Source organism: Pollicipes pollicipes, unplaced genomic scaffold, assembly GCF_011947565.3.
Source record: "Pollicipes pollicipes isolate AB1234 unplaced genomic scaffold, Ppol_2.1 Scaffold_2555;HRSCAF=2994_pilon_pilon_pilon, whole genome shotgun sequence".
Classification (NCBI taxonomy): Eukaryota; Metazoa; Arthropoda; class Thecostraca; order Pollicipedomorpha; family Pollicipedidae; genus Pollicipes; species Pollicipes pollicipes.
In genome coordinates, this window is record NW_023596136.1 from 864,897 (window position 1) to 884,155 (window position 19,259).

The 19,259-nt window shown below is 57.5% G+C and overlaps 1 protein-coding gene and 1 pseudogene across 1 annotated transcript in view; both read right to left on the minus strand.

Moving 5' to 3' along the window:
- Nucleotides 1–571: 571 nt before the first annotated feature.
- LOC119107243 (serine/threonine-protein phosphatase 6 regulatory ankyrin repeat subunit B-like) lies at nucleotides 572–7,541 on the minus strand (annotated as a pseudogene).
- A 9,493-nt stretch (nucleotides 7,542–17,034) lies between these two features.
- Nucleotides 17,035–19,259, minus strand: part of LOC119107250 (ral GTPase-activating protein subunit alpha-1) — a 30,102-nt gene continuing 27,877 nt past the window's right edge. The window contains exons 37-40 of the mRNA XM_037230672.1: nucleotides 19,056–19,183; nucleotides 18,655–18,788; nucleotides 18,198–18,293; nucleotides 17,035–17,897 (exon numbers count right to left, since the gene is read on the minus strand). Coding sequence (XP_037086567.1) covers nucleotides 17,677–17,897; nucleotides 18,198–18,293; nucleotides 18,655–18,788; nucleotides 19,056–19,183 — 579 coding nt within the window. The 3' untranslated portion in view covers nucleotides 17,035–17,676. The remainder of the gene's footprint in view (nucleotides 17,898–18,197; nucleotides 18,294–18,654; nucleotides 18,789–19,055; nucleotides 19,184–19,259) is intronic.

A 19,259-nucleotide genomic window follows, 5' to 3' on the forward strand; every position in this document is an offset into this window, starting at 1 on the left:
GTGCGATTGTCCGTCTTCTGCCGCCCCGAAATGGGCTGATTTCTTTTCGGTGTGATCCCTAGTTGCCAAGACAAGGGTCCGATTTTCGCCCGCCATTTGGCCATCTTGGCAGTTTACGATGTTTTGGTAAGCCATGTTGGGCTAATGGGGAACATTGACAGTTGCCACGCGCAGCACGGCACGCTGAGCAGAGCCACATTCTACCGGAATACACTGTACGACCGGACCTGCGAGTTTAATGATATTTCAAAACTGTAAGAAAAGCCCAATGGCTCACTATAAGCCTTAGAAACTGTTACACTGACGCCAATTTGTGTGATTTATAATGCACATAAAATACACTGATGCCAACAACTGGCATAGGTGCAAGCACGCCTGGCGCGAACATTTTTACATGAGAGCTGCAAGCTGGTGAGTATGTTGATATACTTATATGCACGAACTAATGACATTTTACCTCAAGACCTTTGCGGTTGAACGCCAATTGCGCGTACTCTCACTGAACTGACAATTTCAAAATGCCGCTGATAACTGATTAAGACTTCACCCTCCGCGGAGAGTTTGATGACCCCTACCCGGAGTCGTTGACCTGAGGCGGTGACCTGAGGTCTGTGAGTGCGCTGGCCGACGCTCCTCCGTGCAGCTGGAGGTACTTGGCGCAGCTGCGGCTGCCCCTGCTCAGAGCCGAGTCCAGGGGTGTCATCAGCTGGCCGGTGCTCGACCGCATCAGAGGGTTCACTTGGGCGTGCAGGTCCATCAGCACCTGAAGCGCGCACAGGCATGCACATGAGGCAGAGGATGGACATCTTCCCGTCGCCCCGTCGCCTTGGTCTGGTCCTCCCATCTCAGATGGAGACACACATAGGGATGAATCCCGTCAACTCTCGCTAACCAATCGAAAGGAGAAGACGACTTTCTCGACATTATCTTCCATGGGCGGAGTCCGGCGTGCCCTCGTGGTTGCGTGTCGCGAGTCTGCATGAACCCCACCAACCCACCCTGCACGAGGCTTTAAGTCTCCGCCTTCCCATTCTGCCATGAAGCTGCGGCTTACTGACACTATTTGCAAAAGTTTGGCTGCACGAGCGCTTCTTGAGGTAGCTCAATAACCTACTACACAGATGCTGTGATTAAGCTGTTTTGCAAGCAGTGATGAAACCTTAAACAGTGATAAAAGTGGCGACTTCGACGCCACTTTTATCCCTTCTTATGGACTTTGTGGTACATCGTGTGCATGAGGTGATCGTGCAAACGACTACGTCATCAACCAGAACGATAAATATAGTTTAATGCAACACAAGAGCCTTATGTATTTGAGCACCGGAGCACGCAATGCAAATATTTCAATGGGCACCTGTCACGTTGGGAAATAATCTAGCCTATGCTGTCGATCAGCGCCTCTATTCGCGTTTAATAAACCCTGTCTGCGCGATAGCGTGGCTCATTCATGGAAGCGGATCACTTCCATTGTTATCAGTCTGCACGCAAACAAACAACCTGAAAACCGCAGCGAGGTCCAATGTGAGCCTGTTTCTCCATCTCTCCGCTAGATGTCTCCCCACGTGCCGGACCCTGCCGAGCATTACCTTGCACATCTCGACGTTGTTGGTCATGGCGGCCGTATGCAGCGGACACCTGCCCTCGTTGTTGGCGTGGTTGACCGACTCCGGGCGCTGCTGCAGCAGCCACCTGCGGACGGCGGCTCGGTCGGAACACGAGACCTCGGTCTCGCGCGCCGCACAGGCATGGCGTGGGACCGCGTTGCGGCGCGGCGGGCTACATGGTGCGACAAAAAAAGCGGTGTAAGTGCGGCCGCCTGGCATCTATATTTGTATGTGTAGTTGTTGATCTGCTGTTTTGCTAAGATCTACCAAACGCATAGACGATGGCGGCTGCAAAATGCTATCGAGGGATCTCAGTTTCATCATGCCCATTTATTTGTTAATGTCTCTTAATTTATCAACTTTACATAAGTACTTGCATCGTATTTCTGTTGTGGTCTTTCCGACCGGTAACTCTGCGGACTTACTTCCTTTCGGCCGCATCCCCTGTCCTTGCAACCTCATGTACGCTCGCAGCAATGCGAAAGGGATGCTCACGGGCTCTTTCGCCACTCAGCTTTGTTTATTTCCATCGCTATTTGAATCACTTTTTGTTTATACTGTGCCTTTGCGAGATCTGGTTTCACTCATATGGTTATTCGGTAACCTGACAGCTCACGATGGTAATTTCATGGCCAACGTCAAAACCCATGCAATGTGGGAGAGCTACCGTAACCGTTCGTACCTAACGCTGCACGGTAGCTCGAAATGTCATGTACGTCCTTGGAAACAAACAGATGAAATGGGTTCTTTGGTCTTTGGCGCTTTTCCTTGATCGTAACGTTGGTTGTAAAAAAACATAGTTTCAAGACAGATGACTTCCAGCGGCATTCACGTAAGGCTCAGCGTAGGTGATGAACGATCACCAGGCCATGACCTGACGAACGGGTCTATGCCGCCCCGCTGGCCCGACCTGAGCTGACCTGACCAGCTCCTTTCTGCCGGACCGGACGGCCTCGTGAAGCGGCAGGTCCCCCCTCACGTTGCGGATGCCCAGGCTGGCGTTGTATCGAGCCAGCATCTTCACCGTCTCTATCTGGCCCTTCGCAGCGCCGCAGTGGGCCGGCCTAAAGAACACGACGGCGGTGGTCAGCTGTGCAAGAGAAAGCAACGATGACTAGAATGAGCATGCTTTCTTTTGTTTACAACATGGAGCAAAAAAATTTCAAGTTGTCGCTTGTGACCCTACTGTCCCTGGCTAGTGGTCACCCATGTGCGACCCAAGTCACATCCTACTTCATTGAACATTTACTACGGTTCTGGTGCTACGCCAGGCATTTCCCTGTGTCCCTTGGGTCGCTGCTGCCCCTTTTAACATAGGCATGTACTTACAAAATTGACGCCGTTCCCGGATACTCCCCAGCGCCCCGTAGTCCTGACGTCCCCGGACACTCCCGAGCGCTCTGCGGTCCTGGCGTCCCCGGACACTCCCCAGCGCCCCGCAGTCCTGGCGTCCCCGAACACTCCCCAGCGCCCCGCAGTCCTGGCGTCCCCGAACACTCCCCAGCGCCCGCAGGTCCTGGCGTCCCCGAACACTCCCCAGCGCCCCGCAGTCCTGACGTCCCCGGACACTCCCGAGCGCCCCGCAGTCCTGGCGTCCCCGAACACTCCCAGCGCCCCGCAGTCCTGGCGTCCCCGAACACTCCCCAGCGCCCCGCAGTCCTGGCGTCCCCGAACACTCCCGAGCGTCCCGCAGTCCTGGCGTCCCCGAACACTCCCCAGCGCCCCGCAGTCCTGGCGTCCCCGAACACTCCCGAGCGCTCTGCGGTCTTGGCGTCCCCGAACACTCCCCAGCGCCCCGCAGTCCTGGCGTCCCCGAACACTCCCCAGCGCCCCGCAGTCCTGGCGTCCCCGAACACTCCCGAGCGCCCCGCAGTCCTGGCGTCCCCGGACACTCCCGTGTCTCCCATGTGATACCCTGGCACTTCTGTACCTCCCTTGCGGTCCCCGGCCACTTGGTGCCTCAGTTGTCGTCACTGGATGCTTACTTGCGCCCTCTGCGATCCCCGGGTTCTCATGCACGTCTCTTGCATTCTCAGTGTACTTGCGTGGGATGCACGCCCCTTTCGGTCCCAGGGTCCTTACGCACGCCCCTTTCGGTCCCAGGGTCCTTACGCGCGTCCCTTGCGATCCCAGAGTGCTCACGTGCGTCCCTTGCGGTCCTGTCGGTTGGGCTCGGCGCCGCTCCGGAGCAGCAGCTCGGTGCAGTCGGCGTGGCCCAGCGTGACGGCGTAGAAGAGGGCCGTGCAGCCGTTGCTGTCCATCACGTCCACGTCGGCGCCGCACAGCGTGACCAGGGTGTCGATGCAGTCCGTGTGTCCCCGGCTGGCCGCGCAGTGCAGCGCTGCGGCAGACGGGCGTCGGGCCGCACTGATGCGCGCGCCGTCGGCTCGGTGCAGGTACAACCGGCGCCGCACACAGACGCGCCAGCGTTATTCAGCCGGGACTCGTGAGCGGGTACATGCAGGGCATTATGTTCGTTATTAGCGCTTGATATACGATGTAAGCGGGCGTGAAGAGACAAGAGGTAAATACACGATAGCTGTCGCGTGTTACGGTTGAAAGGAGGGCAGAAAGCAACAGCCGTCCGTGTAATTAGACCCGAACGGCACCTTCAGTAACGAAATGTTCAAAAGCATTGTTGACCTTTCGGTAAAGTCTTGCATTCATACCGGTCACTCGGACTGACAACGTGCGTCGTGCTCGGCAGGACCATTCATCAAACGGTGCTTCTCCTTCGCGCTTCTCCGCACGCGTGTGTCGCGTGCCACGCGTGTCAGTGTGTTCAGTGTGTGTCTGCCCGCGGGCCCGAGCGTGTGTAAGCGCGCGCCGGTGTGCGTACGGGCCAGGCGCAGCGGCGGCCCCGCGCGCGCTGCGTGCCCAGAGGGCAGGGCCGGGTCAGCCTCACCGGTGAGGCCGTCCTTGTCGGCGGCCGCCACGCTGGCTCCGGCGTTCACCAGGCTGACCAGCGCGTCCGAGCTGCCTGAGGGACAGTACGTCTTTGACGGCCGCGTCTCTGCAGGGTAACGGCAGCCCGTCAGCGGCTGGCTCAAGCTCGACGGCGGAGGTCGGAGACAGCCGAGAGCGCCACCGGGAAAACCCTTAGCTATAGGCGCGTTTTGCACGCTCACATTGATCCCGTGGACTCGTATTCCACTGTGCAATTACCTATTGTATCTGGGGCTAAGACTACATTCCTTCGGTGAAGGCAACACTCATAGCTGGGAAAATTAATCGCATTTCCACACGTGCATAACCGGTCCTTGTGGCCTGTAGTGCTCTTCAAAACATCATTTGATTATGCATTCAAGTACATTACACGTAGGCCCTCTCCATGGAAAGGTCCTTTGAAACATACCACAACCACCGCAATTTCAACTTCCATATCTAAGTGAGAGTGTAAGATATTCATAAAAGGGATATAAGACGAGCATCGCTGTAGAACACAACCCCACGCGCGGGTACTAAACAGACCGCGTGGAAGCAATTGCGAGCGCATGATGAAACCATCCAAAGGAGAGCATTCAATAAGCGGAGACGGCACCATTTGACCTTTACGTCATTCACAATCAATACCCGTTGCCGTGGCCGCCAGTGAGAGCGGTGGCCGGCCGCCTGCCCTCACCGGCTGAGGCGGCCCAGAGCAGCGGCTGACGGCCGTCGTGGTCCACCACGTGCACGTCCACCCCCGCGGCCAGCAGCCGCCGCAGCGCCAGCAGGCCGACGCGCACGTCCGTCGCCATTTCTGATGGCACGACCGCGGCGTCAGCTTACCAGACAGCGAGGCCGGATCCAGCCGTCGCGTGTTTCGCCCCAGTTTTAATCGACGGACTTCGGCCTGAGAGCGAAGAATGTAAGCCGTCTCCTAACGGCCCAAGTCATCAGAGCTTCCGAGACCCGTGAAGGCAAAGCCTTCCGGCACACATACACGTCATTACACTCAAAACGACACGGTAATCCTTTGTGCCAACCGAGCTGATGCGGCAGCGAGTCCTCGTCACAGGTATGGCAAGCGCCTGCGCTGAATGCATGGAAGCCTGAGCGAAAGTCCATCTCTCCAGTGATTACTGCACTGCAGGGGCGTCAGCAGCACGGGTGGCGTGGACGGCTGCAGGTCAGCGGCATTCCTCACTCACACCACACAGCGCTGTGGGGCGGCGCCTCCGCACCTGAGTTAGGGCCGCACATCTGGGCGGCGTAGTGGATCGGGTAAGCGCCGTGGATGTCCGGGGTGGACGCGTTGGCGCCGGCCTCCAGCAGCACGTCCAGCAGGTCCAGCTCGCCGCACACTGTCGCGCGCACGGCAGCGGGGTGGTGTTACCGGCGATGGTGGGCGGTCGGGGCCGGGTCAGCACAGTGACATGAGGACACGGTCATGCTTTATGACGACGCTCATGAGCTCTTTTGTCAACCATTTGTTCGATATTAAAAATCTTACTAGTGGGTGTCTCGCGTGAACGAACGAGTGGGCGAGCGAGTGTAAATAACCTGTGGAATAATGTACGATAAGATCTAGTGCGCCTCTATCTGTGACCCCGAATCCAGCCTGTTTGCTTTGCGTCATGGCGTGCCTTATATGTGGCCTAATGGGCAGCCAGTGCGCCTAATGTGGTGCAATATAGGTTCATGTACCTGATGTACATTCACAGTCCAGTGTGTCTGACCTGTGGCCCAGTGGACGACCGCGGGTGTCTGACCTGTGGCCTAGTGGACGGCTGTGGTTGTCTGACCTGTGGCCCAGTGGACGGCCGCGGGTGTCTGACCTGTGGCCCAGAGAACGACCGTCGATATCTGACCGCGGCTCAGTCTGTCTGGCCTGTGGCCCAGGGGACGGCCGTGGGTGTCCTGGCCTGTGGCCCAGGGGACGGCCGTGGGTGTCTGACTGCGCTTCATTTTGTCTGACCTGTGGCCCAGGGGACGGCCGTGGGTGTCTGACTGCGCTTCATTTTGTCTGACCTGTGGCCCAGGGGACGGCCGTGGGTGTCTGACTGCGCTTCATTTTGTCTGGCCTGTGGCCCAGGGGACGGCCGTGGGTGTCTGACTGCGCTTCATTTTGTCTGGCCTGTGGCCCAGGGGACGGCCGTGGGTGTCTGACTGCGCTTCATTTTGGTCTGGCCTGTGGCCCAGGGGACGGCCGTGGGTGTCTGACTGCGCTTCATTTGTCTGACCTGTGGCCCAGTGGACGGCCGAGTGCCGCTCGTGGTCCCTCCAGTCCTTGTCAGCGCCCCGCTCCAGCAGCAGAGTCAGCAGCGGCTGCTGCCCACTGATGACGGCCAGCAACAGCGGGCGTCAGCCCGTCCTCGTCGGCGGCGTCCAGCAGGTCGGGTCGAGCGTCCAGCAGCAGGCCAGCGCAGCCAGCACCTGACGCGTCCGCGCAGCGGTGCAGCGGCGTCCGTCGGTGCCCGTCCAGCTGCTCAGCCGCCCCCGGCTGGCGGTCAGCACGGGACGGGGCTATAGGGGGGCTACCTTAGGGCGCGGCTCTGTTCATGGCCGGCTTTGGTTAAGGTCGGCTGCGCTGTATGTGCATTTGCTGCTTGCTATCGAAATATACTGTGCTGTTGATACGGACATGCCAGTGGATCATCAACTATGCAGGTTCTGTATCGAGGGCGGCCAGTGCCGGTCACGCTACGCTAGAGGACACTTATCGCCATAGCAGCATTTGATAACGGGCCACTCATTAGGTGGTCCAATCAAGTGGTCAAGGGGGTTCGGTGCCGAGCAGGGCATAGCGGTCCGCCCAGTCGATGGTCCCCTGGGGTCCAGCGGTCCCCGTGGTCCCATCACCTGGCTTCCTAGGATCCGTTGCACCTCATTCACGTCGTCCCTCAGGCAGGCGCGCATCAGGGGTGAGACCCGCTCGACCGAGGCCGCCGTGGCCGCCTGCTCCGGCGCCGCGGCCTCCTCGTACCGGGCCGGCATCTCGGCCACCGTTGTCATGGCGACGCCTGTCGGTAGCCAAACAAAGCCGGCCGTCGGTGGTGGGGATACGAATGTGGGTCAAACGATACGGGCAGCAGGTCATTGGGGCTGTTGCACACCCGGGGAATACGTCCATTCCAGGCGGCATCGGTCTATTTGAAAAGTTTGGCCATCGGTGATGCATCCAAATTGTGTTTGGCTGGTCATCGACAATGAACTCATCCACAATGGCAACCCTGACACTGAAATGCTTGAAACGTGATCAAATGATCCCGTAAAATCAGCAGTGACGCCGCAGCGATCTCTACACCTATAGAGCGGCGGCGGTGGACTGGCAATCACACCCTTGTTAACTATCACTGCGGTACAATCGTGCGTTGGGTTCGCAACAGTTGTCCGCCTTATTGACAAATGAAGTGTTAATAGTGGCGCATGTGAAGGAAATCGAGTCTCAATGTCTCGGTTTCGTTTGGACTTCATACCAGGCCCCGCGCAACGCCCAAGGCTGTTTTGTAGATCCCTCTGTGCCGGCATCGTAACAATTCTACCGCGTGCATTTCCGCCTCTGTGGGTACATTCAGGGATGCGTCATGTGCGTGATCATGCGTTCTTAACACGCAACCGACGTCAGCACCAAAGACTGCAGAAAGTTTGCTTCGGAACCGCAGTTATCTGCACCAGACGAAGGGGGCGGGAGGGACGTTTTGTGCCGAGGACTGGCGACCTCAAGGCGGTCCAGTCTGCTGTGCGTTCCCAGCCCGGCGCGATCGACTGGGGTGGGAGCAGCGCCATTATCGACCACACACCGACCGGCCAAAACATCCTGCTGCTCTGGTGCACAGGACCGGGGCCGAACATCCCGCTGCTCTGATGCACAGGACCGGGGCTGAACATCCGCTGCTCTGATGCGCATGACCGGGGCCGATTATCCTGCTCCTCTGATGCACAGGACCGGGGCCGATTATCCTGCTCCTCTGATACACAGGACCGGGGGCCGATTATCCTGCTCCTCTGATACACGGGACCGGGACTGAACATCCTGCTCCTCTGATGCACGGGACCGGGACCGGACATCCTGCTCCTCTGATGCACGGGACCGGGACCGGACATCCTGCTCCTCTGATGCACGGGACTGGGGCCGAACATCCTGCTGCCCTGATGCACAGGACCGGGGCCGATTATCCTGCTCTTCTGATGCACAAAACCGGGGTCAAACAACCTGCTGCTCTGATACGCAGGACTCCAGTCGAACATCCCGCTGCTCTGGACACAGAGGATCGTACTATTCTGCTGTATAAATGGGGCAGAATTTTCTGCTCCTCCGATACAACGGGAAGAAAATGTCCTCTCCGGGTACGACAGCACGTAATAGCGTAGTCCATGGCAACACATACGGGACGTGGCATTTTACGGGTTCAGATATCCAACCGGCATAGGATATAATCCCCCGAAACCACAGACCAAACACAACATCCTCCTCCGATGCCTAGACCGAACACAGCATCCCCTCCGATGCCCCGACCGAACACAGCATCCCTTCCGATGCCTCAGACCAGACATAACAGCCTCCTCCGATGCCCCGGCCTAACACAGCATCCCCTCCGATGCCTCAAACCAGACATAACACCCTCCCTCGGGGGCACAGCCCGGACGTGTCATCCATCCCCTTTTACACACACGTACCGAACATACCGGCCGCTTCCAAAACACACACCAGACAGACCATGTTGCCCGAACACGGACCAGACCCCCGCGCTTGAACATGTAAGTACGATTTCAAAGAACTTGCTTGTAAACGCCTGACGGTCAATACCAGGATAAGCTGTTTGCATAATTTATTTCGTGATATACCATAGAACACTTGTCATGTCACGGACAACTGACGAAAGAGCAGTATACTTATTGCGTGACCTCGTGCCCCCCACTATGATTGATTCATGATGGAATGCAATTATCCCCTGCTGTCTGAAATGCCGTTGCATGATGCGTGCGACGGTCAGCAATTAGCAAAAGAAGGCTCAGCGACACGGCACTGGTTGGCAAACTACTGCGGCACATTGTTAGGCGCACGCTCATGCAGTCTATCATGACGACTGCATCGACGCTATTATGCGCACTTTATATATATATATATATATATATATATATATATATATATATATACATGATTAATTTTTCATCACTTGCGCTCGTAGCTCAACCAGCTAGCAGAATGTTTGAGGCTCAGTCGAATGGCCCAGCTGGTTATTTAAGACCGGTTTGATGTTACCGTTAGACCGTAATGTGCAGTAATCACGATCTGATGATGACAGTGAGGACGAACTTTCCGACGTGAGCATGTCGTCGTGAGCACGGATGCTGGGCCTTAAAGCGTCAGTGGCCACTGGGCCAGGTGTCGTGAGTCTAGGCTGCAAGCAGCATCACAACGCAACCGGAGTACTCTTTCCAGATCGATTTTATATCGAACCACCGCCTGTCTACCCCGCACTGCCCTGGAGTTTAACACCACCTTTGACAGCCTGTCAATCCAGTGCTTTCCGATCGATTTCAAATCAAATCATCGCCTGTCTACACACGGCGTCTCTCGTTCGGTTAAGGGCTTATTGCCAAAGCGTGCCTCCCACCCCTGACCCGCACCTCGCCGTCGGGGGCGTGACTGAAGGCCCCCATCATCAGTCGGCGGGCCCAGCGTGTGTAATTGGCCTCGTCGGCAGCCTGCCCTCTCCCACCGCACCCGCCAAACCGCCGCCAGAACGCACGCACTGTGTGTCTCGCTGGTCACACGGTCAACGCCGGAATGCAGGAGATGTTACGATGTCGAAGACCACAGACGTTATGCGTGCCGGTGAGTGAGCGGTTGCGCTTATTAGCGGCGCGTGGTCACGCCCAGCATGGTTTTACATATGCACACACATTTACTCGGGATCTCTGCTCCAGCCCGCTCCATGAGATGGTCACATGCATGCCACCCCTGTAACGTTTCGTTCTAGGCCAGTTAGCGAGCCTCTTAATCAATAGCGGCGGCGCTCGGCCCCCACCCTCGCTCGGCATACCCTGGGTCGTGGGGGTGTTTCGCGTGCCTCCGGGCCAATGGACGGACCGCTACCCGACACGTGGATCAATAGGATCGCACTCGTGATCCGAGTCTGTTTGCGAGGCCACATTCCACCGGACGGGTCAGCGCTGTGAGTCGCCAGTCGGTCTCCAAGTTACGCTTTTTTTCGGCGAGGAACTTTTGCGACTTTTTGCTGCTTCGGGGTCTTTATTGATCTTCCGTCACGTGCTCAGGGAGGCGGAAGTTCTCGCGTTCTGTAACGTACCGACGAAACGCATGATGCAGCTGAGGAAATCCCGGAGGAATCTTGCAATCTTATCTGCCCGGTATCTAAGCTTAAAACGCGCCATGGAGCGCGTAGCCATGCTTTTCCCCACTGAACGATCACGCCTTTTGAAACATTGCCGTGTCCAGTCCGACCATGTCGACCAAGTGCGGTTAATTGCTGCCCGTTTGGGTCGGAGATAGAGGACACAATTGTTATACAGGCAGTGCTGGAGTCTGGCCTTCTTTTACGTGGAGTGATCTAATTTTCAGAAAATCAATGAAATATAATATCGATAAAAGGAAATCAATAGGTCAATGTTAAAGGAGCATAGTAGCCATGCGGCTGCAGGTGATCAGCGGTGCTGCACGGTCCGCCATTCCCTTCTCTGCCGTCTTCACCAATTTCTTATTGGTAAAGATCTATGCAGGCTCTTACTCAGCCTATAATTCGGCTCATAGTTTGGACCTCTGGCACCCAATTCAAGTCGACATGAGTTATTTCCCTCTTCACTGGTTTGTCGTCTGTAGTGCTGTATGCAGGCTCTTCTACAGCCCATGAATGGCGCACCGTTTCGGCCGCTGCAACCCAATTCGAGTCAACCGGAACCATACCAGGTACTAAGTTTTGTTTCAGGGTCAGAAATGGTGTCCATCCAAGTGTGTTGTACGCCTTTATTATCAGAAGCCTGATAAACATCATGTGCTGCGAATCGGAGTCTATTCCGCTGGAGCTGAATCAGACACTGGCATGCATGAGATATGCGTCAACACTGCATGGCTGGAATTCAGTATCTGTCTAATTCACATTGCTCATCCGTCTTACATTAAAGGACGTTGATGACGTGAAAGGAATCGCGTGATCCACCCACGCTTCGTACTCAGGATCCCCCGACCCTAGCGGTTTCTAAGTCAGGTAACCACCTGGTACTGGCCATTTCGAAAGCTACGAAGAGAGGCCGGCTCACAAACTAATTAGGTAATCTGGACAACAAGTGTTTTCTTAACGATGGATTCCGGCGTTTCCAGACGCGCACTCCTATTTTCCTGATCGTATCAGGGGTAATACCCACTGGTACTGAACGTGTCGGCGCTAACATCTTCTTACTGCTGACTGTGCCGATATTGCCACCCCTTTGTTACTGACCACACCACTGGTGTTACTCCTCTGCTACTGGCCAAGTCGGTGATGCACTCATCTGCTGCTGACCATCCCAATGGTGCCGTTGCTCGCTACAGACTGCGTCGATGGTGCTGCTGCTCTGCTACTGACCGTCGATGGTGCCGCCGCCCTGCTACTGACCGTCGATGGTACCGCTGCCCTGCTACTCACCGTGCCGCTTTTACCATTTATTCGCTACTGACCTCACCCGTGGTGTCACCCTCTGCTGCTAACCATATTAGTGTGGTATCACTGCTCTGCTACAAACCGTGTCGATGCTACCACTCATCTGCCGCTTAACACATCAGTGGTGTCACTACTCTGCTACCAGCTGTGTCCATGTTACCACTTCTCTATAAATAACCGTGTCAGTAGTGTCACTATTCCGCTACTCACCGTGTCGCTGGTGCCTCTCTTCCACTAATGTCCGCATTCCTGGTGTTACCACTCTCCTACTTGCCGATCCGGTGTCATCAACTCCCTGCCACTGACTATCTTGGTAGTGCTACCCTCTGCTACTGACCGTGTCGCTGGTGTCAATGCTCTGATACCGGTGGAACAGGTAACACCGTGCCGGTGTCACCACTGTTACATTTCTCATTTCACGTATCAGGTACTGACCATGTCGACGGTGCCACTACTCTGTTACTAACCTTGTCGGTATTACCACTTTCCTGCAGCTGAACAGCACCGCTGTTGTCACTTCGCTGCTATTGACCGCATCGGTATTCCCCGTTATTGACCGTGTCGATGTTGCCGCTCCGTTACCTCGACCGTGTCGATGTTGCTGCTCTGTTACCTCGACCGTGTCGATGTTGCCGCTCTGTTACCTCGAACGTGCCGATGTTGCCGCTCCGTTACCTCAACCGTGTCGATGTTGCCGCCCTTCTATCTCAAACGTGTCGAAGTTGCTGCTCCGTTACTTCGACTGTATCGATGTTGCGACTCCTATGCCACTGACCGCGTCACTAGTGATATTCTTCTGCCCCTCGCCATGTTGCTGGTGCCGCTGCTCTGCTGCTCAGTGCGTCGCTGGTGCCGCTGCTCCACTGCTCATCGTGGCGCTGGTGCCGCTGCTCCAATGCTCACCGTGTCGCTGGTGCTGCCGCTCTGCTGCTCACCGTGTCGCTGGTACCGCTGCTCCACTGCTCACCGTGTCGCTGGTGCCACTGCTCCACTGCTCGCCGCGTCGCTGGTGCCGCCGCTCTGCTGCTCATCGTGTCGCTGGTGACGCTGCTCCACTGCTCACCGTGTCGCTGGTGCCGCTGCTCCACTGTTCACTGTGCCACTGGTGCCGCTGCTCTGCTGCTCATCGTGTCGCTGGTGCCGCTGCTCTACTGCTCACCGTGTCCCTGGTGCCGTTGTTCCACTGCTCACCGTGCCGCTGGTGCCGCTGCTCTACTGTTCACCGTGTCGCTGGCGCCGTTGTTCCACTGCTCACCGTGTCGCTGGCGCCGCTGCTCCACTGCTCACCGTGTCGTTGGTGCCGCTGTTCCACTGCTCACCGTGTCGCTGGTGCCGCTGCTCTACTGCTCACCGTGTCGCTGGTGCCGCTGTTCCACTGCTCACCGTGTCGCTGGCGCCGCTGCTCCACTGCTCACCGTGTCGCTGGTGCCGCTGTTCCACTGCTCACCGTGTCGATGGTGCCGCTGTTCCACTGCTCGCCGTGACGCTGGTGCCGCTGCCCTGCTGCTCACCGTGCCGCTGGTGCCGTTGTTCCACTGCTCACCTTGTCGCTGGTGCCGCTGCTCCGCTCCTGGCCGTGCCCCGTTGTACCAGGCGGTCGATCGGTGCTGCCAGAGCTCGGCCCTCCCGAGCCGTGGCCAGACTGCGGCGAGCACCGACGACGACCCGCACGCCAGCAGCAGGTCAGCGCGCGCACCTGGTGGGGAGGGGACCGGCTGGGACGGATATGGACAGGAAGGCACTGGAACAGTGCAATGAATGCGTGCGTCTCTTTAAGACAAGGCCGTCTGTTTGTGCGCGAAGATCACGGTTGGCAACAGGCGTGCCCGGGCGAACCTTGCCCACGTGTCCCTGCTACCGTGCCTCGCAGCGTTTTACACGGGAGTTCGTGACGACGCCGGGCTGTGTCCACCCCTCAAGGTGACCTCCGCCTGGAGTCCGTGGCGACTCAGGGCTGTGTCCACCGCTCAAGGTGACCTCCGTCTGGAGTCCGTGGCGACTCAGGGCAGTGTCCACCCCTCAAGGTGACCTCCGTCTGGAGTTCCGTCGCCTCCGCCGGCGGCCGTCGGAGGGCGGCCGGCACTGACGCCCGTCGATGGTATCCAGCGTGGGCGCGCGGTGAGTGCTGTCCCGCTCGTGGGCGCCGTCATTGTTTCCGGCGCACGCGGTGACTGCCTTTTCACGGGGAATGATGTTGTTTGGAGGGTTGTCCGCTGGCGTGTCGTCGGCGTAATGAGCGCAGTCGAGTGCTGACCGGCACGGTGTTTTCCCAACAAACGTGCGGTAGGCAGGTCTAAGGCTGTGGAAGGTTTGGACATTTATCGCTGGGGAGTGCTTTACAGATCAAAGCTCGCGAATGCTTCAGCAGGAAACCAAGAGCGCAAGGGCCTGCATTCTCCGAAGCGGAAGAACGATCAGAGCGTTTCCATTTTCCAATAATGCGAAGCCAAGTCTATTGCCTTCCCGTTTACTGCAGCCTTTAAACTTCCAGGTGCTGAGTTGTGTGTGTCGGCTTGTTTCGGTCGGTTTGACTTGAGCCCGGCTGGGTCTTCATTAAAATGAATGCTACGTGCTTCGTGCAGTGTGCTACGTTTCGTAAGATTTAGTGCCGTTCACTGAAACTTCGCAGCGGTGTTCGTATTTCAGCCAATTGCCCCGAATTCGATGGCAGACTCACCGCAGATCGGAGTGCCACTAAGTTTATCCTTCGCGCCTTTGCCGGGCCTGGCTGAAGCCACGTCTTACATATTTTGTTTTGCAAGACAGAGATATCCAACTTGTCATCAGCTTCTAGGTCTTGTTCGGTCTCGTAAGAAGGTGATGGGCTCAGACTCAAGAATCTGGGACCCTGACGCGGACGCGGACTGAGTCATAACGGCTCGGACTCTTCTGCCAAGACCCCGGACACTGAGTCGCACTCACGAGCCGTGAAAATGTCGAGGCTGATACGTATGATTTGATATTATGTTGAGATATGGAGTCAAACTCAGACTCCATACAGGACGACCCGGACTCGGACTCGGTCTCTCGGATCCAGATGCATGGCTGATGGGCACCAGTGGTACTCCTGTTGTAAAGTTTCAGTGCATAACGTTACAACCGAGGACAAAGGGCAAATATGTCCTGCTTGATCTAGGAAAGATGAAATTAGAGCTTTTTGCGGCTTCAATCTTTCAAGGATATATAAAATGTTACAACGCCTTGCAAAACGGGCTTGACTTTCTACTCCAGCACGGCAGCTCAAATACATACCGTCGCTTACCCAACCCTATAGTAGATGCCCTCGACAGCAGATTCTTAGATGGTTGCAATACTTTTTGAAGCAGACGCATCCCAGGACGTTTGACCTGAGCCCGGTCAATGTCGAGCTGATGCTGCAGCACGTGACCCTGACGTTTATCCAAAGAAGACACCGAGGGAAACACACGGCAAAAACGACTGTAACAAGTCCAGGTCTTGCAGCGTTGCTTTGCGATAACATTCTTGAAGTTCTACGCCACCCTGCTGTTGTAGAACGAGAAACTTTGGAAAGGCGCGCTGTTTGACCAAGTAAGAAATGCTTTTCAAGATCCTTGCCATCATACGTGTGCACGGCAATGCCCCACCGTCCACGCCGTCAGCAAGTGCAATAGCGCCCAGGCGAGTGCGACATCAGGTCACAAATGTCTTCAGTCAGGGTTTAGGACCCAGCCACACCTCTGCAGCTGCGGCGTGTCATATATAGATAACGCCGGCCATCCTGACGCACCCTAGTCCACAGAAAAGACGTGCTTTAGTTGTGTATTAATATTAGAAGGTTTTGTACGATGAGGACAATCCATCAACACCGATGACATTTAGCAATAAATATTTGCCCAGCAGAAAGCAACACGTAGAAAACTAGCGCAGTGTAGTATGAGTGTGGCTTCTTTGGTGGCAGCGATCAAAAATATGTGAACAACGAAGGAAACCACATCGACAATCAGTCATTCGATTCGCGCCATCCCACATACATAATTTGCTCCTGTTTCGATATACGCCGTCATAGGGGACGCATTCTCCCGCAAAAGGATCCCTTTCGTGACCAACAAAACGGAGACGGCACGATATCGTACATCTTGGAGTACATCGTATTGAGTTTAGCGTCCTACAAATCAGATGTTCCGAAACCGGTGACTGCTTTCCAAGTGTTGCCCGAGGCAGGCCGTGCACGGGAGCCTGCACATAACCAATACTGCTGCACGCGTCCACATTTGCGTAACACATGCTTTACAGAAAACAAACACCTCAGGCTAACTAAACCTGCAGAGGGAACAGAATCAGTAAAAAGGCTTGCGATCCTTCGCATCCCTCCCGTAAATTAATAGCACGATGTGCAAGGGACCAACATCATCCAGCAAGCACAGGCACAACGCGCTACCGCGTTCAACTAACAATAAAAGTAACGTAAGGTACCTATCAACAACGCCACACCTGCTTTCCAGTTCAACAAAAAGTGGAGGCGAATGGGAACCTTTGAGGCACTGGGCAATCTCAGGAATCATGAGTCACCACTCGCAACAAAGTACAAAGCACCAAACGGGAATCGCAAGCGAGCCGTCAACCGACGGTCCTTCCAAACCCGCATAGAGAGCAGGAGCAGCCACCGGTCCGCAGACGCAGGCGTCTGCGCCGCGGCCAGACGCCCCACCTCCTGTCATCTGGATATATCGTCACTCACACTCCCGCCAGACGCAGCAAGCGGACGTCCGAGGACAGTGAACCGCCGACCATCCTCGACATCGCGTCACTCGCCACGCCACGCACACCGTACAAAACTAGCCATCTCCGACAGCGTACAAAACTCACTGCTGCCACGTCTTACAAAACCCGACCTCCTGCCGACGTCTCACCGCTCACCCATCCCAGACAGCTCGGCAGTCTACCCCCGGTGTCCCGCCACCCACAGGGTGCACCCACCGCCACCCCCAATCTCGCAGAACGCGGCACCACCGGCCACGCGGCCCTGCCAATAATACAGACGCGCACGACACACTGCGAGCGTGCGGCAGCGGCTCGTCAGGAGCAAGCGACTATCACAGGAGGCTAATCGGCGATTATTTAACAGCAGCCTTATCCTAGACCTTTGGCATGGCATCTACCTACGTAAAAAGTATTCAGGCTTGCGTAACAAGATGCTGCTGCAAGGCCGCGCATGCGCAGATGCGACGCGCAGATGCTGCTGCACGACCGCGTCGGACGCCCGCTCCAGCCGGGCGGCACACAGACACTCGGCGCTTCCCATCGGCGGAGGCCGTTGCAGCTGGCGGGGGCCGCTGGCGGCTGGTGGGGGCCGCGCCGGTACCCCTTCCTCCGCAGCTCACGAGGCTTGGCCGCCCGCCCTCCGAGGCGCGCGCACCCCAGACCCGTCTGTCTCGGGGCCAGTGTGGCCCTGAGCCGGACGGCCCGGCGCCGGCCGGCCTCAGGCTCCGAGCGTGTCCCTGCTCCCTGGGCCGCCCGGACTTCGTCTACTTGCGCAGCCGCGGGGAGGGGCTGTCGGGCGGCGTGGTGGCCGGCGGCTGGAAGCCACCCAGGTGCGAGCGCGCCGCCGTCGGCAGGCCCTGGATCGTCTCCTGGATCGACGTCGACGCCTTGCGCACGGTGGTCTTGAACGAGAGCCGCTTCAGCGTCTTGGGCGACGGTCCCGGCTTGCTGAGGTCCACGTCCACCAAAGCGCCGTCCGTATCGGCTGCGCGAGAGCGCGACAGGTCAGCCAGGGGAGGTAGAGGAGCAGGTGGTCACGTTACCGCGACAGCGACGCGAAGCCTGGTCTGAACGGGACGATGGATACGGAGAAGACAGACTAGTACAGACACATCGGGGGAGATGACTGCGACAGAAAATAACATTACAGTTGCTTAACGCGATGACGTTGGCGGTATACTTTCAGGCGAACATTACGAGGCGTAAACGAGGAGACGGACGACGCAGACAAATAAAGAGCGAGGGAGACATCAGCGAAGGCACAAGCAAACAGTCGGCGTCTGACCTCTGGACCGTGGCTCGCTGGCCCGACCCGTCCTGCTCGGCTGGACGGCGTGGGCCGGGTCCACCAGGGCCGACGCGAGCGGCGCCGGCTCGGCACCTGGCGGGGCGGGGTGGGCGTCAGGCGGCGGCAAAACCACCCCAGCGGCGGGTGGAGGGGCTGGTCAGCTGCCGGCCCAGTGGTCCGGCGCCGACACAGCCCGCCCGCTCTGTACTCCGCTCGGACAAGCCTGGGAAGTCCGCCGAAAACGAACGGGGAAATGCGGCGTGTGCGGGTATCGACGGATCTCGCGATCGAAGTTGCAGTGATCCTGCTGATGGCGCTGCAATCATATCCGGGTGGGTGAGCGGCGTCCCTGACCGCTGAAAACCGGTCGGTACCGGCTGACCTGGTCTGATCCAGTCTGACCTGGCCTGACCCGGTGCCCCGCACAGCAGCGCCGTCAGCGCCAGGGACCCACCGTGCGCCGGCCGCGGCACCATGTCGGGCAGAGGCGGCGCCGGACTGTAGACGCTGCCCACCAGCTCCTCGAACGTCGAGAGCTCGCGGTGGTTGGCCACCAGCGTCTCCAGCGCCTGCGAGCGCTCCTCGAAACTGCGGGGCGCGCCGAGCAGCGTCACACTCCGGTCGCCGCCAGCAAGCGCGACAAACTCCTCGCGCTGCACTAAACGGCGCTACTACGGTAGTGTTGTCTTCAAAACAGTACAGCACAGAGGATAGTTCAGCTTCATGTGCACGGCAGCGACCGCCAAACTGTGCCTCAACGTTGCCAACGTAAAAGCAGGAGCATTCTATCACGGGCACCCACATTCGACGCTGGCCGACCAGCAGCACGGCTCCGACGACCGCACCAGCACTCACAAGTTCAGGTAGTGCGGCAACATGCTGCGCTTGGCCCTGGACGCGTTGAGAGCGGTGGCACGCACCAGACCGGGCAGGATCTTGCGGCCCACGATGGCGCCGTTGAAGAGCGGCCCGAAGAACGGCACCTGTGACGAGCGGGCGGCGGCGGCCAGGTCAGGTCAGGTCAGGTCAGGTCAGGTCAGGCACGGGGCGGCCAACTGG